Source organism: Prionailurus viverrinus, chromosome A1, assembly GCF_022837055.1.
Source record: "Prionailurus viverrinus isolate Anna chromosome A1, UM_Priviv_1.0, whole genome shotgun sequence".
NCBI lineage: Eukaryota > Metazoa > Chordata > Mammalia > Carnivora > Felidae > Prionailurus > Prionailurus viverrinus.
The window spans coordinates 229,203,744-229,228,887 of NC_062561.1; the positions used below are offsets into that span (position 1 = coordinate 229,203,744).

The 25,144-nt window shown below is 46.6% G+C and overlaps 1 protein-coding gene across 3 annotated transcripts in view; it reads right to left on the reverse strand.

The window, feature by feature from the left end:
• Positions 1-25,144, reverse strand: part of TRIO (trio Rho guanine nucleotide exchange factor) — a 353,804-nt gene that overhangs the window by 75,502 nt on the left and 253,158 nt on the right. For 2 of the 3 annotated variants that reach the window (XM_047857219.1, XM_047857283.1), the window contains 6 exons: positions 22,631-22,742; positions 20,696-20,886; positions 18,592-18,693; positions 14,805-14,947; positions 14,128-14,227; positions 1,808-2,051 (listed from right to left, as the gene is read on the reverse strand). In XM_047857219.1, the coding sequence (XP_047713175.1) occupies positions 1,808-2,051; positions 14,128-14,227; positions 14,805-14,947; positions 18,592-18,693; positions 20,696-20,886; positions 22,631-22,742 (892 nt within the window). Of the gene's footprint in view, positions 1-199; positions 362-1,807; positions 2,052-14,127; positions 14,228-14,804; positions 14,948-18,591; positions 18,694-20,695; positions 20,887-22,630; positions 22,743-25,144 lie in introns of those variants that run through there. The other variant, XM_047857348.1, reaches the window with a different exon arrangement.

Here is a 25,144-nt window from a genome sequence, read left to right on the forward strand (position 1 = left end):
CTGTATAATCAACTCAAGGGGAAAAGTTGTACTTTATTTTCAAGTCAAACTCAGGGACTTAAATATATGATGTAACTTTGGAAACCCCGTGGCGACGGGCTAACCCAGCACAGACAACCCCCCCCCCCCCCCCGCCCGCCACTGGCACTCGAGTGCCACACGAGGGGGAGTCCAGCGCTGGTCTAAACTCGTGGGCAGCTTTGCCAGGAACGAGAGCGGACACCTTGGCCTTTGGCCAAAATCTGAAAATTCTCCTTCTGTTTGGATCCCTGAAGGAATGATAGCTCAATTCTTCTAGTTTCTTACTGGGGTGACAATCAGGTCACTGTTAGGCCCTGAGGGATCTGGAACACGGTTGTGCCTACAATTAACAAGGTGAGCTAATCAATCAGTGGCTGTGTCCTGTGCAGTCTCATTGAGCTCAATGCAATGAGTGAAATGTACCTCTGCAGCCAGAAGATGGTCCTCAAGACATGTCATGAAAAATGCAAAGCGGGCACAGATAACAAATGGAGGGAGTGACCAGAATATTCCAAAATTAATAGAAAAAGAACTAGAATATGGCAGAGTACAGGGTTGTTCTCTCAGGAAGAGAAAACAAATTGCATATCCCCAGATCTGCAAGAATCTGCCATTTGCCAGTACTTCAGAGAAATGAAGACTGACGTAATATGGTTCAAAGCAGATGAACTCTACACATTCTACACTTTTCTAGAAGCTATAAATAACCAGTGTTTCTCAAAAGGGCTTGAAGTCTCAAGTGAGCTTTTCACTGAGATGAAACCAGCACTGTCCAAAAGAAACATAGCGCAAGCTGCACACGCAACGTATAAAAATTTTTAGTAGCTACGATTTTAAAAAGTAAAAGGAAATAGGAAATTAAATTAACCATAATAAAACTTTATTTAACTCACTCTATAAAATATATTACCATTTCAACCTATAACGACTATAAAGTAATTACACTTTTTTTTTTTTTTCATATGAGGTCTTGAAATCTAGCATGTATTTTGTACCTGCAGGACAGCTCAGTTCAGACTGGCCACACCTGAAGTGCTCAGTAGCTCCAAACCTGGACATTTGGGACAAAGATGCTCGCATACTGTCACTAGGAGCCCATTACTGACCCATCCAGACACACATGGAGAAACAGTCTTGCCATGGTTACCTTTAAATAGAGGAATCACCAAGGAATGCCAAACGCTGCTTGGTTCAAATGCCCTGTCATTTCAGGGGAAAATTGCATCTTTCAAAAGCCCCTCCTGCCACAGTCACAGCACAGCCACGGCCCTGCCCACCCGCACACCCTCTCCCTCGCAGCCCAGCTCCATTCCCCCTCTGCATGGCGAGCCTGGGCAGTCTGGGATGTTCGGAGATACTTCACAAGGTAGAAAGGAGGCCTGGCTACACTCAGGGCCTGCATGCTTGCTTTTCTGGGATTTCACGGTAACAAAACAAAGAAAGCACATTGTGAAAACCTGATTAAGGAGACGCTGAATATGGTCCCACCTTCCCTACCTGCTTTCATCACCTGGAGAGGAACCGCACCTTCCGTGTTCTCAATTTATGAACGACACTGGCCCCAGAAGAAGAGCCCTCTCTCTCTCTCCAAACTGATACCATTTTGGTCTGAGTAACAGGTGAAATCCTCACGTCCACTCCAGCTCTTGATGGATTAGAAAAGCCCAGAGACACAGTGATAATGGAGGGAAGCACGAGTGATGAGGAGAGACCATACCCCTCACCAGGCTGCAAAGAAGCAGGGGCAGAAGCTGGGCACGAGCCAGCCGTGCCTCACGATCCCTACCTTTGTGGTTGAAGATGCCCTCCATCTCCATGCTGCTTCTAGAGTGGGCAATGCAGAGAGAGCCGCAGGGGACCAGGCCTTCTGCGGCGGGGGACCGGTCGGTGGTCCGCACCAGACACCAGTCAGGCTTGTCGTGGGGCCGCTCCAACACTTCCACGGTCTGGCCACGGCGGATGGTCAGCTCCGTGCTGTTGCAGGCGGTGAAGTCGTGGATGACCACCGTCAGCTCGCAGCCGCCAGAGAGCTGGGGGGGGGGAGAGGGACACGTCAGTGAGCTCCCACCACCACAGCCCCTGCGGGCGAGGCTGAGCTGGGCCAGCAAGAGCCGGGGGCTGGGGCAGTGACTGGCCACCACCTGAGTGGGGGCTCTCCGGTTGCACTGCCCCTTCGCTTCCCTCTGGAATTACGGGGGCAGTTATTTGCTTTTCCGTGTTTTACTGTATGGCTATGATTTTTGAGGGTTTCACTGTTAGAATCCGATACAATTTTCCATATGAGCGTCCCTATCTTTTTGTGCCTGAGACATCATTATCTCCCTGCTCAAAATGTGCTATATAATCCTTTTTAAACATAGGGCAAACTAGTAAAAACTGAAGGCTGCTTGGGGGATCACTGCATCATACGGTGACAACATGATAGTTTTACTTGAAGTGTCAGTTCCCACTTGGTGTTTGAGCCAGGCTATTAGTGTGAGGCTCTCTGGCACCACTTGGTTGAAAAAGGGAGCAGCCGCGCAGCAGGGAGACCGAAGGGGCCATGAGATCCCTACATATGGGCAGTGCATGCCTTATTCTCTCTTCCAGTCCCTCCAAGAGCTCCTCTCCACCCCCCCACCCCCCAGGATACCTCTTGGCGGGCACTCCCGCCGGGTCCTTTCCAAGCCCTCTTCCCATGCCGTGTTTTAGCATGCCATTCCGTATGCTCTGTGGACGCTGGCTTACTTCCCTATGCTATGTGCTTTCTGGTCTGAGGCTCCTTTCCGTACCTCTCCCCTCCCACTAAGCTCATTCCCATTTTCTGTAAATTAGAACTCAACTAATTCTTAGGCCTTTTGAAGCACATTCACGAACTCCAGAAAGATACAGTGCCATGATCACTATTTGCCTGTGGCCTGTGTCCCATTTGTCTGCTCCTTACACTGTTCATGCCCCGGGGACAGCATGTGCATATATATATATATATATACGTATATGTTTATGTGTGTATACACACGTATATATATATATATATATATATATATATATATATATACATATGTGTATACACACACACACACACACATACACACACACTCATTAACATCCTTCCTACACAAAACCTTGTCACCCGCTCCCCATCTTTGGACTGTCTTGCTGGCCCCTCACTCCAGGTCGCTCCAGGAGGTTCCAGCTCTGCTGCGTGTCCACCATCCCCCCGTGCGGCTCCGTAACCACACTCTGTGCCCATCACTCCCCAAGCAGACATCCCAGATAGCAGCTAGAGAGGACTCTCGTCACTGTTTCGGGCATTTCCCTCCAAAGCAGTGAGTCTAGGACGTGACTCATGACCCGCCTCCCCGATCTGTTTCTCTTCCAATGCTGCCTTTTGGATAATGGTTTCACCATCAAGTCACCTGAGCTAAAAACTCTCTCTCCAAACGCTATCAAATAAAATTAAGGCCATGTCTCGGATTACTTCCTTCCTCTGCCCATCCGTGCCACGCTTCATTTGGATTTTGCGGTGACCTCCTGGTGGCCTCCCTAACTTCAGGCTCACCTTCCAAGCCATCTGAACGCTGCTGGCAGCTGCCTTTTTGAAATGCAGAGCCTCCCATTCAAGCATCTGAGACACGCGTTCCTTCGTGTGGGATTCAAAGCCCCCAAGCCCCCACAGCCAGGTCCCGCCCACCCTGCCCCTTGTCCTCATGTGCTTCACAGCCTGGAGTGTGTCTTCCTTGAGGTGGTCCTGCCCTGCACTGTGTCCATGAGATCCGTCTGCTCAGAACCCCCATGTCCCCACTCTATTCCAGGCCCCCCGTCAAAGCCCTCTGAGAAGTTGCTTCTGCACCTGTCTTAGGTTTTTAAATAAATCGTGTCTCAATTCTGAAATGAGCCACGTCTTGGGTTGTGTGTGTGTGTGTGTGTGTGTGTGTGTGTGTGTGTCTGAGCGCACGCACGTGCCCTTATCACCAGCAAGCGGGTTTGTTATTTCTCTGTGAACTTTCCATGCCTGGTCCGTGAGGGGAGAGATGGGGCCCATCTCAGTCATCCCCGAGTCCCAGTGCCAACAATGGCAGGTACCGGGATCATACGAAGAGGTTGCTGAATAGCCTTGAAGCCTAGCTCGCCCAGTGCTTTGTATCCCACAAGCAGATAAACATTTGCGGAAGTGAAAAACGCAAAATGGGCTTGTTCTAAAAATGCAGAGGCTGCATTTGAGAAATTGAAATGGAACGTGGGCTTTTCTCCTGTGACTTTAGGAGCGAACTCTGCCTGTGCTCAGTGTGCAGCACACCCAGGCTTCTGTCGCCCTGAAGGGCAGCAGCACAGAGAACACACAGGGACAGAGGAGTAGGCGGGTTAGGCTGTGGCCAGCGGGTGAAGGACCGCCTGGGCCTCCTGCTGGGAAGCAGCCTTGTTCCAGAAGCCTTGCAGATCAGATCCACCCGCAGAGAACTGGGAACCCGTGCCTCCTGCACAGGCCCGCAGCCTGCTGGCCCTGTCATGCCCTATGCTGTTCAGTATCCTCCTGTTCTAATAGCCGGTCTTTTGAGAGAAGTTTAGATATTTACAATAAGAAACACATGTCCACAAGACAACCACAGAAAACAAAACAAAACAAAACTCCTCCATAATGCAACACAAATATCGACAAAGTGAACTGTCTTTGCTAGGCCACAGAGGAAATTTCTCACAAATGTTTAATCCCCTTCTAAATTTTATAAATTCCTCTGTGGGAAACCCATGCTAAGTCCCACACGTTTCTCTGTGAACAAAGATGCTCACGTTAAAAGAGTTAAAGGCAGAGGCCCAAGAGAGAGAATTTCCCTTGTAAAACCCTGCATTATGGCATTATGGAAAGGGTTAATCCCTGTAACAAAAACGAGGGCTGTTTCCTGTCCCAGGGAAGGCGCGACCAGTGGACAAGGCCCAGTATGGAGTCCAGCGTGCTGAGGCCCCTCGGGGCCCATACTTCCTGGGGGCCCCCTTCCAGCCTGCTGGAGCTCCCCCGTGGCCACCAGTGACCCGCCCGTGTGTGCGTGTGTGTGTGTGTGTGTGTGTATACACAGCACAACCCCCGCCTGCGGGCTGCCTTGCCATTTCTCCCCGCCCAGCCCTGGGAAGCACAACTTCAGGACACATTATCTCATCACCAGGCCTTTGCTGGCTTCATTCTTGAGCATTTTATTAATTTTTCAGACTGCTCTGAGCCACGTGGTATGTTCTGTGGGTGGGGGAAGGGTGGGAAGGAGAGAAAGGGGCTGCCTGAGGAGGAGAGTTAAGCTCAACTTTATTTCTGGCACGGATGCTTTAGCCCCTTACAGAGTAATCAAATACTATTGGAAACATCTGTGGACTTGACAGAGCATCAGAAATAAAAATCAAGCCTGTTCGGACAAAGAATCTCATACTGAGTTACATACAGTTCTTTTTCAAAGACCTCAGAGAACTTACTAACAAAACCTAGTACAAGAATCAGTTTTTAAACAGCACTAAGATTATCGTTTAAAAACATCGCTATCTTCTTGGTTTTACCATGAGAATCTCCTGCACAAATCTTTAAGGGACGGGGAAGCTAACTGGATGTTTTCTAGAGCACATACGTCCTGTGCATTTCTGTCTCAATGTTCACATCCGAATATTTTAAACCTATGACAAAACCTGCCTTTAAAACCAGTTTGCTGGGGCGCCTGGGTGGCTCAGTTGGTTAAGCGGCCGACTTCGGCTCAGGTCACGATCTTGAGGTCCGTGAGTTCGAGCCCCGCGTCAGGCTCTGGGCTGACAGCTCAGAGCCTGGAGCCTGTTTCAGATTCTGTGTCTCCCTCTCTCTGACCCTCCCCCGTTCAGGCTCTGTCTCTCTCTGTCTCAAAAATAAGTAAACGTTAAAAATAAATAAATAAATAAATAAATAAAACCAGTTTGCTAATTAAAAATTTTTTTTAAAATAAAAGACTTAAAATAACTATTTTGAGGGAGCAATGTAAATTATTACTACCTTGTAAGAATTAAATTCCTGATCGGAAAAAGTTCAGATAACATACATCACTAAGTATGACTGAGACCGTACTTGTTTTCAGTGATACTGCTACCAACAGTGACCCAATTTCATTACTGTGCTGAAGAATTACCATTCCATTGATCTCGTTTAAAAATTCACTTTCCCTTCCAGCCATACTCTGTGACAGTTTTCCCAGTATCTTTCTCACTTCTGTGTGTCTGAGGGACTTCTAGGAGGGGTTCCTCACCACATGCGTTTAGTTTAGGATTGCAATTTATGAAAATCTGAGTTTCCATGACTCACATTAACTCTTGTGAAATGCACATCAGAGGACAGTTTCCCCCTCCCCCTGATCTTTCGGCCTTTCTCCTTTAAACAACAAATATGGGGACTAAAAAGCATGGCAGTGAAAAGGCCCTCCTTAGCACATGGAGCACGGAAGCCAGCTAGGAAATGCCTCCTCCAAGACTACAAGGGCTACGGAGGCAACTCCAATGACCCAGATGCACAATTAGCAGCATCAAACCAGGGTCCCTTTGCCTGAATTCTCTCCAGAATGACTGAAAATGAACAAGCTGTAGTTTCACCCAAAAGGATGAAACACTCCTCTCTGGTCGCTGGCACGTGAACCTTCAACAATCACCACGCGGCACCGAATTTTATTTTTTATGTTCTCTGGAGAAACCGTGTTATGCCGTTGCTTTGCCTGAACCCACTTAAAGGCGGTAACGAAAAGAGACCCACAGCGGGGGAATTCTCAGCCCACCCCTCCTCGGAGATGCCCCTCTCTGGTGCACAACGAGGCAGTTGTACAAGAACACACGGTTCTGGAGGGACAACGGCAAACATCTGGTCTGAATAACCGAGCTCCCAGGTGAGTTCTGGGGCAGCTTCTGCCAGAGGAGGAGCGGGCTCTTTACGACTAGCATGGCGGACCACGCGGCCCTTGCTGCAAACGATTCTACTTCAAGAACCGAAGATCAACTCAGGTGGGTGTCTGGCCAATGTTCGGAGAGCAATTCAAAAGGAAAGGGGCATTGTGGTCTAATAAAAGCCATTTTTCCTTAAAGAACAGAGTGTGTCAACTCTGTGAACAGTCACATCCTACAACCCAGTACAGTTCAGTCATTCAGAAACCTCACAAAAGAGTCTTGTGGTTTTGCGGAGGCTCCACACAGAGCAGACCAAAAATTGGCTGCCTGGTTAGAGAGGATGAGAGCACACGGCTCCGTTACCGGCAATGCTCACAAGAGAGGGGCAGCCACCGGCATCTCTAAGAGTCCCCAAGGAAACGCGGCACATCCCTGGCTCTCACCCACCCAAGCTTCTCACTGCGCAACTTCACGGACACAGGGGCGTATCAGCAACCATCTTACCCATGTGAGCAGCCGGGCCCATGCTCACCCCGACCCCGAGGCCAAATCCACGGGAGAAACCTTCACCCAAATTTGCTGAGTTTCAGTGCGGACCACTCTGATGGGCTCTCACACACTGAGCATAGAAATCTGTGAGAACTGAAGAGTGGTTAATATGGTAAATCTTCTGTGGTTTCCACTACACATGCACATAAAAAAAAAATCTGTGAGAAGATTTTTTTTTTCCCCCCAAAGCAGCAGCTTACCATACTCAGTATTTTATCCAGAAAAGAAAGCGGAGTGTGGTACTCAGGGGTGTTAATTCTTTACTGACATTGTCGCACGGTGGTTTTCTGACATGAAAATCATTCTTGGAAGGCCTCCCTGACTGTGTGATATATGTGAGGTGGAATGGAAAATTTGATGTGAAAAAGCAAACTTAAAAGCCCCACCTAAAAAAAGGGCAAGCTTTGAAGTAAAAAGTGAGGCCAACTGGAGGTGGGACAGCGAGTTCGTATGGGGCTTCACAGAAGCTGACCTGCACTAACATCACGTTTCCCCTCACTCAACACACCAGAACGGGGATGCCAGCACCCGCCGAACAGATCGACGACCAACTTAATTGGTGAACGCAGAGCGAGGCACGGGAACTGGGAGCAGACAGCTGAACACCACCCGCACTCCCTCAGGTCACCACGCCCTGGAACAGCAGAAACTCTGAGAGACCACTTCACCCAGAGGAGCCCGCTTGCTGAACTTCCTGAGTGAGCAACGCCATCTTTCATCCAGAGAAGTCCCTGTGAAAGGACTCCTCACGTCTCTGATGCAGGGATGGGAAGAGGGAAGGTACGACAGCCAGCGACCAGCTGACTGGGCTTCTCGCCAGAAGGAACCACAGCTGGAGTAAACGCCCTGCCTCCCGTCTGAATCAAGCGGGCATCCTCCTACGATGGTTACTTTGACCAGTTCCGTCAATTTACATTAAAAAGCGTTTCTCGATGCACCACTACTTTTATAAACACTTCTGTTAAATTTCTATCCAAATTTTATATTTAAAAGAAAAAAACCAAAAACCTACCTTTTCTTAGAACTGAGGCTTTCTACTTTGGCGTGGGGAATTTTTTTCTGATTAAAATTATCAAAGACTACGTTCCACTTTGCGGTTTTATGAAAGCGCTTAAAACACTTGATAAAAATTACAAAAACCACAGTCACTTAGGAAGACCGAAAACAAAGATTAGCAAAAGGAAGGAACAAAGGCAGGTGTGCTCCATCACCCTGGCGGGGGCGGGGGGCTGGCCACCCTGCTCATGCCTACATGTTCCGGGCTGGCACACACTGGGTGATCCGCGAGTATCCGTGGACGAACGACCCTATCCTGGGAACGCATGCAGTCGTTTTATGTGCGCGTGGCCACAACGCAGCGAGGTGGGTTGAAGGGGAGTGTGTGTGGGGGGGTATGTTTTGAGCAAGGGTCCCCCTCTTCTTCAGGGACTGCCCATTATGTGGTATTTTACTGCTGAGCCACCAAAATGCCTAAGTCCAGGCACTAATACTGAGCAATGTATTCTTAAGGCAGCTTCCAGCTCCAAACACACACAGCTCCAAATGCACTGTGCTCAAGAGCGGGCAGATACGAGGGCAGCGAGGATGACACAGGCAGTCATCTGCAACGGCCAGTAATGAATATCAACACCCAGGAATGAGGGAGAAGGCAGCACTTTTGAAGAGGAAGCCGCAGCAACAACTGTGTACATGCGAGGCAGGCACTGTTCTCAGTACATGCTCACAGCCCCGAGGTGATGGCACCGTCCCCCAATTAGAGATGAGGAAACTGAGGCACAGAGAGGCGAGGTAACTGCTGAAGGCTGCGGAGAAGCAGAGCCCAGAGATCTGGCTGGCGAGCTCTTCCTTGTTCTTAACCACCTGCCGTTTTGATGTTCAGTACTCTGAGTAACTACTTTGTCACAACTCTGAAGCCAGAGTGTCCTGTCTGCGGGGACGAAAAGCATGTGCCGTCCTGAAGAAAGGCTTCTGACTAAAATGACTCGATTTCATGCCCACACAGGGGAAAACCCACATAAGGTCCTGGGAGGCTCGGGGCTCTGGCAAGGCCAGCAGAGGACCTCCTCTGAGCAAAGCTTCTGGCACCTTCAGCCAGGGGAAGCGGCTGGAGCTCCGGACCGGGGCTCACCTCAGTCCTGGCCATGCTGCTCTGTGCCAGGGACGCCGCTCTGTGCCATGTATGCAAGGGACACAAGGGACCGGGGCTGGAAGGAAGTGTGTGGCATTTCCTGAGTAGGCTAAACACAAGTTCCCTTTCTCAAAACTGTGCATTCAGCACAGTTTTAAAAATGTATGCTGCAATTTACATAAATCCACCCAAGTTCCAACTGTTAGAATGTTGCTTCATAGAGAAAGTTGGTTGACTTTTTAAACTACATAGAATCTCATATCCCCAACCCAATGCTATATACGTGCTTCAATAAGAGTAACTAAAAACATTTGTTGTTTTTTTTAAATACGTGGACTCATATATTAATATTATAAGCTTAGGGTAGTTCATGCCAAGTATCAGTCTCAAATGAATTTCTCATTTATTAAAAATAAGAACTGCATTACCTTAGATGTAAAAGAAAGCTCTCACTGGCCCCCGAAGGCTTGGGCCAGCCTTTCCAGAGGCAACTTCCTCTTGCCTTGGTGATTCATCTTGACCTCAAGATGCTTTGTTCTAGAGTAGCCTATATTTCATTCCCGTATTTTCTACTTTCCTTAAACTATAAATTTTTGTTATATGAAATAAACCACAGACTAATAAGGCAAACAGGAAGAAAAAAGGTTAAAAATGCTTTTTTAATACACTAAAAACACCCACCTCCATATCCAGCCCTAATGTGAAATAGTAACGCCTAGGCACCAACAGGTAATTAAATCCACATTTTGTTTCTGGCTTTCGCTTTCCACTGCTGGGTGGCCGTGTGAGGGCCATCCAACCCTCCCCCATCTCCTCGATGTCCTGAAGCCTGGCTCAGCATTCTCTTCCCTACCTCAGGGAGACAAACGCAGGACAAATGAGATAAGAATCTGGCAAGAGTAAGAATCTTGATTTCTTTGGAATCCAAATTATATTTTCATAAGATCATTTCATCAGCATTAAGCACCACGAATATGGGCAAGAATCACTGCTAAACTTACTTTTGGAACAAAGAGATGCCATATTTTAAAACTGATGTTTTCAAGGAAAGAAATGTGCTCATGGGGCATGTGGTTTGTATCTGTGACCTGTCTACTCAAGCTCTGTGAACAGTGCTCCCTGGAAAGAGGGCGTCTCCAGGAGCCGCTCCTTAACAGACCCTTCCAGAAACATCCTGTGCCTCATCTGAGAATGACTGTAGCGCTGGGCAGATAACCTTAAGAAGTCTCCAAGAGGCCGAGTCAAAAACATCCCCCCACCCAGTTTCTGAAATGGACCAAAGTCCATGATAACAACTAACTCACAGCAGACATCATAAATTAAGTCAAACAGGCAGAATATGGTTAAGTAATTTCCCTCACCAGATCTATCTGCCTATATCATCAGAGGCTGTTTAAACTTGAGGCTATTTAAACTTTCTGCAGAGTGGAAAAGAACCCTGAGACATGAAAAGTTACTGCCATTGGAGGGAAAGGGGTTTTCTGGTTAAGCCTAGTTCAGTGAAACTGCATTTTACAAGCTGACTCAAAAAAGCAGGTAGTTTCCTAATATTCAAAATGTGTTTTCCTGAATCATCTACGACCCCGAAATATCTACTAGAACAAAAAGGGAGATGGCTGCAAGAAAATGTTTTGGAAGCAGAGAACACACAAAAGCCGGCATTCATGTGGTAGCAAACACATCTCTTCTTTGTAAGGTCCAATGGGAATGTCCTCTCCAGACTCCAGATTTTGACTTATCGTTATAATATCTCACATGCTATTTATTCTCATCCCAAGTGCAGACCCCAAGAACTGAGGAAAGTAACTTGCTGCATTTCTACAATCTTAGGAAGACAGCTCACTCCTTTTTTGTACTTTTGAACCTACGAAGGACCTATGGTCTCAGTGAGGGATATTAGAGGAAATACATGCCATGTCCACTTAAAGAATGAGTTTTGGAGTGTCATTACTTCCAGACGGTTAGGAATCATGGGAGACTGTGGTCACGGCTCCACCAGAAGAGCCGGGGAGAGCCTCTGCAAAGCCCAGGTGCAGGGGCATGGCAGTACTTGCAGAAGTGGTCCTTAGGTGTTTCTGAGCCACACAACAAAGTTTAGAGACAATGCAGTGGAGCAGGTAGGCAGAAACTGGTGAATTACCTCCACAGAATATGTAACAGGCAGTTCTCTAAAGACCCTAGCATCCCACCAGACTCCCAGGGTGAAATGATTAATTCCTACAAACCTGTACTTTTCTGGTAGTGATTCATTCCTCCTCTCTCATTGGGTACAAACAGAATTTGCTGTCTTAATAGCAACAGCCTTAGGATAATGCCTCATTTTTCTATAGTAGTTGTGCAGGCCTGAGTCCAACTTCACATAAGCCTATTATACTACAATAGATCCAAAGCACAAGCAGTTACACGGTTCCTAACTATAGGACACAGCCTTATTTTTGTGAACTGCAGTCAGCCACACATCAGGGGACCAGGAGCCAGGAGTGGGTGCTTGCCATCTCAGAGTGGGAACGGGAGAGCCGGAGCACCTAACCAGACCCCGGGGGCATTTCCACACCACCACCGCCAACCACCCAATTACCATATGCCGCCTAAAAAGACACTTGCCCCTTCTTTTTGGACCAACCTCTAGAAAAGTCTTAGCACACCTTCCAAAAGGCAAAACCTTTTACATTTATTTATCTCTTTGGCAATTTCACTCAAATACCATATGATTTCACTCATGTGTGGAATTTAAGAAACAAAACAGATGAACATAGAGGAAGGGAAGAAAAAATAAGATAAAAACAGGGGAAGCAAACCGTAAGAGACTCTTAAATACAGAGAACTGTGGTGGGTCGGGGGATGGGCTAGATGGGTGATGGGCTTTAAGGAGGGCACTTGTTAGGATGAGCACTAGGTGCTATATGTAAGTGATGAATCACTGAATTCTACTCCTGAAACCATTATGACACTATATGTTAACTAACTTGGATTTAAATAAAGTTTATAAGAAATCAAATATTTCATTTCTAATAAGTAAACTTTAAAACTCATTTCTAGAGTAAACCCAGACCAGACCCAGCAGAGCACATCTGGTGAGAATGCGAATTGGGGGCTGCTGGGTGCACAGCTGCCGTGGGGACACTTGACCCAAGCAAGTCCGTGAAGTGGTCTGAGTGAAGGTGGCCGCACCCCAACCTGAGCTCCTATTACTTCCAACACCGCTTTTAGGTGGAGGTCTTGTATAAACAGGCGATTTTGATAACTCTGTCACCTCGATTTTTTTTTTTTTTTTAAAGAAAAGAACCAGAATTACTCTAACGAAACGTTTCCAAGTTCGAACTTTATTCTCTTAACTAAATGACCATGGGGTGGGGCCGCAGGAGAAACGGCTGCTCCGCACCGAACGCCTGATGTGTCATTCATCTTATTCCCCATTATTACCCCTGGCAGGACATACCGGCCACCGGGCTCTGAACAAAACAAAAACGAGATGCCGTGTTTATTCTCCCGTCCTGTTACTCTAACCATTCAGAGTTCTAGGACTTCCTTTTTAGCAAACTCAAAAAGCAGAACAGAAACAACAAATAACTCAAAGCAGAAGGATCTGGGAAACGAAATCGCTGTAAAAGAGCAATGCTTTCCAACCTGCTCACTGCCCTCCTGCCAACCGCATCACACACCACGAATCCTCTGCAAGACCGAGTGGGAAAAGCCCACCATCTGGGCCCAGACACTGGGCCCGCTCCTCTGTCAGCAGCCCCTTCCAAATGACGCTGAGGGCGAGACACTTCTGGGCTACAAATGAGGGGCTGTGCTTCAGAAACACAGGAATCCTCAATGTGGCAACTTAAATAAAACCCCTATTTATGGTCAAATAACCTTTTTAAAGAATTTGGTCTAGCAGTTTAGAAATAGAACACGTGCTCATCTCAGCGGGAATGGAAGACTTAGTTGATGTCACCGTCCCCCAACTCATTTTACGGAGGACTCTGCGTATCTGTGCGTGATGGAAGCCTGGATTCCAAAGTCTCCTGTCGATGTATTTTGTTGGCTTTGGGATTCCATCAGGACAGATCACGGGATTCTCCACACCGCACCCCTTCCGTAGAAGGCACAGCTACATGCGTATTTTCCGACAACGATCAGATCTGTGTGCCTGGCGGTCAGCTCAGGTGCAGGCTGGTTCGGGGCGCACTCCCTGCATTCCGCTGTGCCGCCCTGAGGATGCCAGGGCTCCTGCTTCAATCGGAGCAGATCCGCTTTCACCCTCAGGGCTTGGTGTAGCATTTAACTTAAAGTGACAGGCTCTTCTGCTTATGTAAAATTGACAAGCTTAAACACTCTGCCCTAGAACACCTGACAGAAAACCAGGTGACGGCACTGGGCAGGGCAGGCAATTTCTTCCTGAATCCTCAGACTTGACCCCTGACATCCCCAACTTTTTGCTCCTGCTTCTGTGCCTGGCACCACTTAGCACACAGTGACTGTTTGAAAGGACTGGTGACAAACTGTCACTTATAGACAGAAACAGGCTGCTTCCTACAGAGCCAAGACTAGCTACATTCACCCAAGAAAGTGCTGTTACAGCTTACCTTATCGCTGTCCAGTGTGTTCTGAGATGTCCGCGAGGCAATTGAAATGGTGTCAGGCTGGCTGCTCCCATCGCCCTGGCTATCCAGATCCTCTCCGTCCCTGAAGAAGCAAACACACTTTTCATTCCTGACACTGCGGGGTTGGTCAAGACTGGTGCAGAGCGTCTACGAGTCGCTGGAGAGACAGATTTGCTCAGAGAGGCACGAATCCATCTGTGTGACTGCTGCCACCAGCATCGCGTGAGCGGTGACCAACCCCTCTCGGCTGCGCGCCGGGATAAGTGGTGGACGTGTGCCCCCTGCTTAATTCGCACAACGGTAAAACACAGGTGTGGTACTTCTGCCTCAGAAATGAGAAACGCAAACAGCGAAGTGACAGTACAGCTGGTCCTGGTCACAGGCACGACCTACATATGTGTCCAGATTCACACTTGCGGTGGGAAAGGGGAACAGACAGGGATTTGTACCCAGCCCTTCATTTTCTTTAGGCCGAAGGGAGGTTCTCATCGTGACAAAGCAATTTCATTACTAAGGATGATGTTATACATACAGTGTGTTAAAAAAAAATATTCCTCAAGATATTTAAGAAAAACAATCTGTGAAAAACAGTAAGTTAACACTGCCTTGTTTTCTTCCTATTAAATAAACAAACTTACCGAAAGGCCCCCAGCACTTACCTCCTTCCCTTCTGTCTCGTGGCCGGTGCCGTCTTGGGGATGTGAATGGGCTCCTTCAGGGCCCCTTTCAGGTGAATTGTCCTTTCCTGTATCACTTCGCGGATGTGCTTTATCCAGTCCTGCTTGTTTTCTATGCTGGAAGCCTTAACGAGGTGTGAGAGTCCATCAGGACACAGAAGGCGTCCCCCTTCCAGAACCTGCTCTAACCACACTCAGGTCTCTCACATTCCCTGAGTTTCCCCATCTCAAAAATAACTTTTCAGCAGAAAAGCAACTGCATCCCATGTTTAATTTGCCATTTTGAGTATTTTTTCATCAAAACCATTTTCATTTTATAGCACATACGTTACTCCAGAATTATTTTCATAATCAGCAATTCCCCAGTCCCCAAACCTTTTAAGGGGCACCTGGGTGGCACAGTCGGTTAAGTGTCCGACTTTGGCTCAGGTCATGATCTCACAGTTCGTGGGTTCAAGCCCCGTGTCGGGCTCTGTGCTGACAGCTCAGAGCCTAGAGTCTGCTTCAGATTCTGTGGCTTCCTCTCTCTCTGCCCCTCCCCAGCTTGCACTCTGTCTCTGTCTCTCAAAACTGAATAAATGTTAAAACAACAACAACAACAACAACCTTTTAAGCAGCTGTGGGTAAACATGAAAACGCAGCCAGTCCCTGGGGACTGGCATGGACACATCAGAAATGTGCCCCGGGGGACACTGCGAGTAGCTGAAGCAGCCGGGATTCTTGGGCTGGCACGGGGTGGATGCCATCCATGCGATGACACAGCCCATCCTCCCGACTTGCGCCTTCACCTGCTTCCGGTTGGACCAGTTTCCTTACTGCCAATTACAGATGGTGGATTTACCCCGGTTCCAATACAACTTCTGAAAACGTGCTCCAAACAGGACACACAGTGGATACTCAGTATGTGTGGAATGAACACATATGGCATCACTTTGCCCACACTTTTTTCTTTTACTTTGCCTCAAAGGAGGTTTTTTTTTTCTTTTTTTTCTTTTTGCACGTTCTGGGCCTTAGTAACAGCTTTTCATTTCCTTGTAAGAAACATCAACTTCCTATGACATAAGCATAAGTCCTTGTAAATGACCAAAACAGTTGTCAGAGGGGTCGCAGCTGAGCCCCTGGCAGAGAGGGGCCAGGCCAAGTGTTTTCTCATGGTGCACCTTGTCTTCAAAAACAGCAAGTCGGAGCCCATATTGGGAAAGGAAATTAAAATTGAGACTCTTTTTTCTAAATAAAATGTTTTCACTGGAGGATGTGTCTTTAAAGTCGCTGAGGGCTAGGAACAGGGGACTAAATGCAGGGAGGGGGGGGGGCAAAAAGGAGCCTCTTGCTCCCATTGCCAGACCTGAGACTGGAAGGCAGTAACCCAAGTGTTTCTGGGGCCAGAGGCAGGGCGATCAGGGACTACGGGGGCCTGTGCAGGAAACCAAAGTGTCTCAGGGTGGACAACTCTGAAAACTACAGATCTACTGGCACTTAAATGCCTGATGCAAACATTCAGGTTAAGCAAAGAGAAGCATCTGAGAAAGAACATTTGGCAGAGTTTACAGACAACTGAGGGAAACTATTACTATGGTTCAGAAATAAATGGAATTCTCATGATTTAACAGTGAGGTGATCATTACATTTATGGAGAGGAATTCTCCTGACTTTAAAGAAATTAAACAAGGAAAAAAGGTGCCAGGTTTTGAGAAATTGTAACAGAAAGGCAAGCCAGCTAAAGTACTAAGTAAAAGGTCCCACTGGTCTGAGAGATGGGAACAATCTGATGCAGACTCTTGGTAGTTTTCATCTGTTTCAGGAAGGATTTAGAAATAAGACTCTCCTTTCCAGGGTACAACGTAAAAAAGACCAATGTTTTGTGTCACAACTACCAGCACCCCTGCCACCACCATCATCACCTCCTCCAGCACAGCCATCTCCTCCACCACCACCTCTGCTCCCCCTCCACCTCCATCACCACCACCACCACCACCATCTCCATCACAACCGCCTCCATGTCAACCACCTCCTCCACCGCCTCCTCCACCACCACCTCCACCATCATCCCCATCTTTGCTGGCATCTCCACCTCCACCATGATCTCTGCCATCACCTCCATCACCACCGCCTCCATTTCCACCACCACTTCTATCACTTCCAATATGATCTCTGTCTCCATCACCACCTCCGTCTCCACCTCCACCACTTCTATCACCACCTTCACCTCCATCTCCACCTCCTCCCCCTCCCCCTCCCCCTCCAAGGCCTCCCCTCTCTGCCTCCACCACTTCCGGCTCCACCACCACCACCACCACCACCTCCATCTCCTCCATCACTGCCTCGGTTTCCATCTCCATCACCACAGAGCAATCTCTAAAATGAATGAGGACATCATTTTCTTTAGCCTTTCCTTGGAAAGCAGAAAAATATTACCCAAAATTCCCTAAAAGACTCTCATCTGATAAAGCCTAAAGGAAATCTTATTCTTGAACTGCATCATGAGTGTTTTATTATGTCCTACATGAAAGTAGTCCCTGTCTGGCTCAAACATCTGGCACTATCTCTTAGATGCACCCTTTGATATCTATCACTATAGCTAATCTGGAGAGATGCTTCCTATGAGTTGGAAGTTTTGTGGTTTTGAGTATACTTTAAAATTTTATGCCTTAGGAAAGTTATCTAATATTTAGCTATCAGTGCAATTTATACTTTATAGGGCTTTACGCCAATACTAACAAGAACACACTGGGTTGGTAATCATATATTCATTGCAAAACAATCCATCATTTCCATGGGAACAAAGGCCTTAGAAACACAATACTTTCACCAAAGTACAAATTCTGTAAGAGCGAGGTATCGATGAGTAACTCATAGTTGCTGGAAATACTGTTGAGAGATTAAAAGGAATGTACGAGACGGGATCACTGGCATGCCAATTCACACACCAGAGTCCTATTAAGCTTTTGGCTCGTTTCCCAATATTCTACAAATCTTCAGCAGCATCTTTCACAAAACATTCCGAAATCGCCATGGTTTTTCCAGATAGACCGTTCCATCTGTATTTTCTCAAACACAGAACGAGGGAAGTACACAAGATACCCTTAGAGCCCTGTGCCTTTCCTAGGAGAGGCTAGTATGATTAAAGCAGAGTTCAAATAAAATATCCAAACATATTTTATTTTCCTCCCCCCCAAATACACACACACACACACACACACACACACCCAAAAAGCACCCTTAATGTTTTTGAATGCTTTAAATCCTAACATTATTGACCCCTGTAACTGATCATTATCCCCCTTTTTCTCTTCTCCCTATTTAGAAAGCAAAGAGCCTGAGACCCCATGAAGACTCTTGGCATGTTCAGCCTTGAAACTGCCCAAGGCCTTCACAAGTTCATCAGGTGCCTGTTTCCCTTTGGAAAGTAAGTGAAGTGTGCAATGGGACCTGCTGACCCACATCTCCTTCCTCTTGTATCTCAACGTCCTGCATCTCTTGCAGAACTCACTCACCCTTCTGCAGACGGCAAGAGTGGGAGAAGCTTAAAAACATCCTTCTCTATTTGACCCTTGGTAGGCAAGCGCAAGTTTAGCTCAAGGCGTTTCACCCCATGACACCAAACTGAACTTATTCTACTATTCTTTTTGTGGTAATCGCCGATCCCAACAGAACACAAAAAGAACAAATAAAATGATATGAAAACCAATGTTTCAACAACAGGAAGAAAAAGCACACACAGCCTCCATAAACTTGTCACACTGCACATTCCCGAGCCTCACAGACGTACCTTAAGGACGATTTTATTGTCTGAGGCTGGCGTCCTCCCCACCCACAGCGCAAACTTGCAAGGGTCTCCTTCCACGTGCTCTGTGACACCCAGCTCTGAGGTCTGGATACAAACGTAATTAAAAAGTTAGAGGACAGAAACAATTCCGGCAGGACACAGAACGAAGACCAAGAGAACGGTTTTGGGGGACTTGTGGTCACGTTAGGTTATAACACCACAGTCTGTTTCCATTGACAGGTAATCCTTGGATCTTTAGTTAAAACGAGGAAATTTTGTTCTCAGGCCACACATGATTGGTCGCAGCCCTTTCACTTGCTCTGAGCACCACTGCTGGGGATCCTGGTGTAGGTCAACCAGCACATACAGAGGAAGGAAACCAAAATATCTAAAGATCGTGTTATCTGGAAAATCAGGAGCTGACTATTGGCAACCTGTAAACAACGAAATGAATCTGTCCTAGTTGCAGAGGAGCCTGCCATGCGTTTTCGGCATGAATGAAGTGGCTTCGCAGAAGGCGGAGATGTCTTCACGGTTATTTCCCAATTTGTTTGTCAAAAGCATTAACCTTTAGTGTTGCACCAACAAGTTTAAGGGCCAAGAGACAAAATGTCTCTCTGTGACACATGCCGCTGTGCTGTGAGCACATGGAACAGCGTAGGTGAAGGTCAGCATCTTCAGTCCCTCCCCCACAATCAAGTTCAGCCCTGGTGCATTCTCCTCCCTCCAGCAAAGGAAGTGATTCATAACTGTGGCCTCGGAGGGAACCTTAACTTTTAAAAGATAAATTAAATGAAGATGTATCAGCTTCTAAAACAGACTAGCTTGGTCTCTGAGGACAGATTAAAGTCAGCCTAGTGAAATTACTAGCCAGCAATGTTGCTGGTCTTCCTTCCAGTTAGAATATGATCTAAAATGATGTAAGGTGGGCTGTGAGCCAGAAGACAATCTCAAACAGGACATAAGCCAAGGAAAATGGTATGAAAATCATTAGTTTGAACTTGCAAATCCCAGATTATTATTAAGACGATTTCTATATTGGTAGTATTTTATTACTTTGGGAACTTGATTAATCTATGGATGCCATAAAAATGTGTAATGTGGACATTGTTCAAGTATCTGCCGATATTTGTAAGTGATCCACCATATCTTGTGTAAAGAAGACACCAAACTCTACTGCATTTTCTATTCTTTCTCTGGTGGTGATTTTCAATTAGCTCTGCTCCATCCTTTGTCCCATCCTCCGCCAGCCTGGCCCTGCCCAGCAGTTCTGTGTCAACAGCCCCTGAGATGGTCCCACTGGGGGAACATGGAAATACAGCAGATCCAGTGGGTGATACGGCCTGAGACCATCCTTAGAGTCAACGTGTGGTTTACAGAGAGACTCCTTGGGCTTTGCTGCTTGTGGAAAAGCGGCATCAGGTATGTTCTTTTGCCAGAAAGCACACTCACAAGTTAAAAAAGAATTCAAATGTAACACAGTATCGACCCAGCACTCCAGGAAAGCTGTCTCTCTACAGATGGGATTGTGGATCTTTAAAACTATTTTTGCTTATATACATTTTCTTTAATAACCCTACTTTGCTATTGCAAAGAACCGTAAATTTACTTAATTTTCACACACTTATTATCTTTATGGGGGAAAAAAAATCCCACCTCATCACGAAGAGCCTACAGCGAGCCCACCAGGAAGACTGCTTAAGTATATGCCAATGTTGGTGAATGAAAAATTAATTAGAATGATATGAGAACTTACTTAATCGAAGTCTCATATGATTTATTTATGAAGCTAGTTACGGCACACAAGACATAAACTGAAATTCACTAAAAAGGTGTTTTCTCGGCCTATGTTAAGAGTCTATGGCATTTAGAAAAAAAACAGGTTTTCTAAGTTCAGCGAAGCTAAAACCATGCGCTCCCTCTAGTGGACTTGACACTGCAGGAAAATTTCCCTGAGGAAGATGAAAACCTTACAATTTCAGAGTTCCACCTCGGAGCAGAGTTTGGAAGGTTAAACTGAAAGCAACAAGCAGTAATTTTTTTCTAGCTGCAAAAAGGTCACAAGTGTGTTACCTTAAAATTTACAATTCTGAATGTCCGTACTTACAAACAATTTGCTTTTATAAAGGTACTTGCTTCTCCCACTGGAATCTTTCACTTCTTTACTAAATACTAAAGACATTTCAAAAAGGAAGAGATGCCGTTCTCGACCCTTTCGAATTAAGGTTTTTGGGTCCCACACTTGGAAGGATTCCTGCAGGATGAGTTCTCCCTGAGACTCAATATTTTCATCAAACCCTACAACATAAAAGAAAGGGGAGCACACTCAATTTGAAAGAAAAATAAAAAAGGATGCACAAGACAGCAATGTGACTATTTAAACATTTGTTCAGTGCCCATCAACTAAATCTCAGATCGGTTTCCCATCTGGGCCCCCGACTCCGGTTTCCCAGCACTGACCCCACCTGACAAAGTCTGACAAAGGAGAATTCTTCCTAAAACATGACTTTGCATATATTTGCTCTTGTTCAAAAAAATAAGGCAATTATTCTTCATGACTTTATTCTTTCAATTCAATCTTAGGGTGGCACTCACACCATTTGAGATTTGGTTGAACTCCCTACTTCTCTTCAGCCTTTACTCACAGCATTCCACCATATGAACCTCCTCCCCTGTCCAGAATGGTCCTGGACCTTCCCCAGGCCGTCACCCACCCCCAGCCTGCGTCCTGATCCTCTGCCTCCTCAGCCTAGAACACCCTTCTTGGACGTTCTGCCACAGGCCGAGCCTTTCCCCAAGGCTCTGGTCTGGCCTTCCTTGGGGAGTTCTCCCCCTCTTTGAGGGCAGAATTCTTCATGTGTGTCACACTCTGGCCACAGGGGTGGGTTTCCCCCTGCTCCTCCCTTCGTGGAAGGGGCCTGCTGTGTGGACTTTCAACTCCCAGGGCTTTGCAAAGTGGTTTGATACCTGCGGCAGGGGTTGCTAGCCCTCTCTCAACTACTGGCCTCCCCTTCTCCTCCACAGACAGAAGCCCCGTGGCCGCTCAGATGAGCACGCTATCTCCCAGCCCCTCGGCAGCTAGGACAACTCAGGCCACTGGGAGGCCGCTGGGAGTCCTGTGTACAACTTCTAGTTTCGGCCCTTCTAGCTGCTCCTTGCCCTCCCTCTTTCCTCACTTTCTCTCTGCTGGACGGAACGGTAACGTGGTCTTGACACATCCTGAACCGAGCCAACCGAGCAGCATTTAAGCAGGGGAGAGAGTGAATGGAGCCCGAGTCCTCGATGGTGCCATGAAGGGCTGCCACACCAGCTCAGGGGTTCACATCAGAGAAAGAAAAAGCCTCCTGGCCTCTGATTTTTGGGGCTCTGCTGCAAACAGCTGCACCCGTGCCCCAACTAGTTCCCTTGCTCGATACTAGCGATGATGGAGACAAACAATAAAAAAGCATCTGGGGCAAGATTACGTCTCGTAAATAATTCTGCATACACTGATAGTAAGATTTAAGCTCTGTAATGCAGAAAGAGCCTTTCTAAACACAAGCATCCATGGAAATCTCACTTGTAACGATAACTTTTATTTATCTGACTCTTCACCAAGTTGTACACTATGTTACACACCACCACATTCAAAGCTCTCGTAAGTGATACAATGGATACAGATATGGGGAAACAACAAGCTTTTTGAAGGGTTTTTATCATCACAGGGGACTGATCTTGCCTCCCTCCTACCCATCCATCCACACGGAGACCAGACTGCCTAAGGCAAGTGACACAAGGTGCTACTGGGGTTCCAAGTGCAGACAGGCTGTTCTCTAGTTAACGGTCAAGGACATGCTTTTAATGAGGTCGAAGTACTTTCCGTAATCCTTAAGGGAAGCAATGAAACCAGTTCTTCTCAAAAAGAAGGTACTCATGTCTAAACTCTTAACTCCCACCCAAGCATAGAGGCGCAAAGCCAAGACTTCCAGGGCGTGGGAAATCCACTTAGACCAGTGTCAGGAGGAAGTGCACGGACGCGCTGGGGACATGCAGAGCCCATTACCTTCCAGCATGCTGAGGTGCATGGCATCGTTGGCCCGCTTTGGCACACTAAGCATCACCTCGAGGCCGTCTTTTATCTCCCCTTTTCCTTCCTCACAGCAAGTGAGTAGCTCCTGTAAAAGACCAATACCGTCAACTAGCCAAACGCCGAAAGCTCTGCCAACAAGATCTTTGCAGCAAAGAGTATGAAAAGTCCACGATTTTCAAGATAACAGTGGAATGTGGTCAACTGGGCACATATTCGCATAGAAAATTAATTACTGCCTCTTTATGCAACGAATGGAGGGGTCTGTCCTGCTCAAATCAGGATGTTTCTTCAGATCAGAGCAAACCAGATGCAGTCACCGTTTAAGATGAAACCGGTGTACAGATCAACTACCAAGCCTCAAAAATGACAAACAGAAACACTCAATTAGTACAGTAAAGCATATCAGCTACTGGTTTTATCTGACGGTCATGGCCGAGTCCAGCCAGGACTGCTATGCCTCCCGCGGCAGCCCAGTGTGATCTGAACTCCTTGGTGCTGTTAGTGCCACGCCCCATCTACCCCGGAGCTCCCAGGCCGTGAGCGAGAACACGAGCGGCAGCTGTGTCTACGTTAAATGCTGTCCCTCTATGTGCAGGACGTTTGGAAAAGCGTAAATGATCTAATCACACTCGCTCGAGTGTGATTATGTTTCAGATCTACTTAGAGGAACATCTGCTGTTAAATGAATGCGAACAAGGACAATAAATCCACATTCTGGCAGGGTCCAAGACTCTTTCTTACCACAGTATGGTTATAATCAGTCAGTAATAGTAATCACAGCTTTCCGTGTCCTAGTGGCCGACCAAAGGCACAGGGCACTGCACTCAACTTTGGTCCCACAGTGGACAGTTTTAGAGCAACTTGCACCAGACAAGCATGTTTACTCATGACCAGATGTTTTTTGCCTATTATTCTAAGCAGATTGGCAAAAAAAAAAAAAAAAAAAAAAGAAAGGTGCTTAAAAATGCTATATGGAGAAATTAACTTCACCGTCAAAAAACATTCGTTGGGGACCTCAACAGAGCTTATAATTATTCTCCTTAAAATCCCCGGGAAGAATAACGTGAGGCTTATAAATTAAAGCCCTATTTTAATAGTGATTAACTAGATGTGAGGTCACCGAGGAAGAGGTCTTTAGTGGAACCACATGCTAAAAACAAGATTCTTAAATGCTGAGGACACCAAAAGGTAAACCGCCTTTGCACAAATAAAAAGCAGTGGGCTGATGTGAATGTGAACGACTTAACCTCCTGACTTCTAGTTCACATTTGTGGCAACCTCCTACTTCTGCTGAGGGTCATACAAGCACTTCATAAGATTCTGATACAGAAATGCAGGAGTGCTTTCCCAACAGAAATATCCCATATGATACCATTTTCACAAAAGAATACAGCCATTTCTGTGTCTAGAGTTTTCTCATCAGCAAAGAGTTTCAGGATCTCATTACTCCATCTCTGACCTTCTTTTATATCCAGGAAATTTACATACCACCTCCCTACTGCCGTGTGAGGCCAGCACCGGGGACATAGATGCGTAATATACTGTTAGCAAGAGGAGTGGACAGTTGGTACGTTCTGATGCTTAATAACATTCTCCAGCCAAGGATACAGCAGGATAAACATCATCAGGTAGAGGTTGTAAATTATTATTCTTATAGTGAAGAAAATGTGCACTGATTTTTATATAATGCATTCTGTGACAACCATCACAAATTCTAAATTTCCTTTACTGTTCTACAATTAAGACTAGACAGGGGCGCCTGGGTGGCGCAGTCGGTTAAGCGTCTGACTTCAGCCAGGTCATGATCTCGAGGTCCGTGGGTTCGAGCCCCACATCAGGCTCTGGGCTGATGGCTCGGAGCCTGGAGCCTGTTTCCGACTGTGTGTCTCCCTCTCTCTCTGCCCCTCCCCCGTTCATGCTCTGTCTCTCTCTGTCCCAAAAATAAATAAAAAACGTTGGAAAAAAAAAATTAAAAAAAAAAGACTAGACATTAAATTATAAATGTGGCTGGTTTTTTTTTTTTGAGGTATAATTGACATGCAACATTATGCTAGTTTTAAGAGCACAACATAAGGATCTGATATTTGTATACACTGCTTAATGATCACAGGAAGTCTAGTTAATATCCGCCACCATACATAGTTACAGGATGACTTTAATTATCATCATTTATAATCAAGAACAAGTAGAGGTCAGTTTGACTCAAATACTCGGGATTTGTGTGAACAACATGTTCTAGAAATATGTGTGTGCCATGTGACTAGACGTAAGAGGGAGAAAGCTCCTTAGGGTGAAATTACCTGGGCTTCAGCCCCATTTGGGTCTTGAGCTGAGCCCAGACAACAGGGATCCAGCGATGATTACAGGCACAGCCCTCACCCTCACAGGCTCGTTTCTACACCTGCAGACCAGCAGTGTTACGAGGTAAACCTAAAGTCTGCAAAGTACACAGCAAAGAGCGTGGTCCACAGCCAGCAAGCCACACTG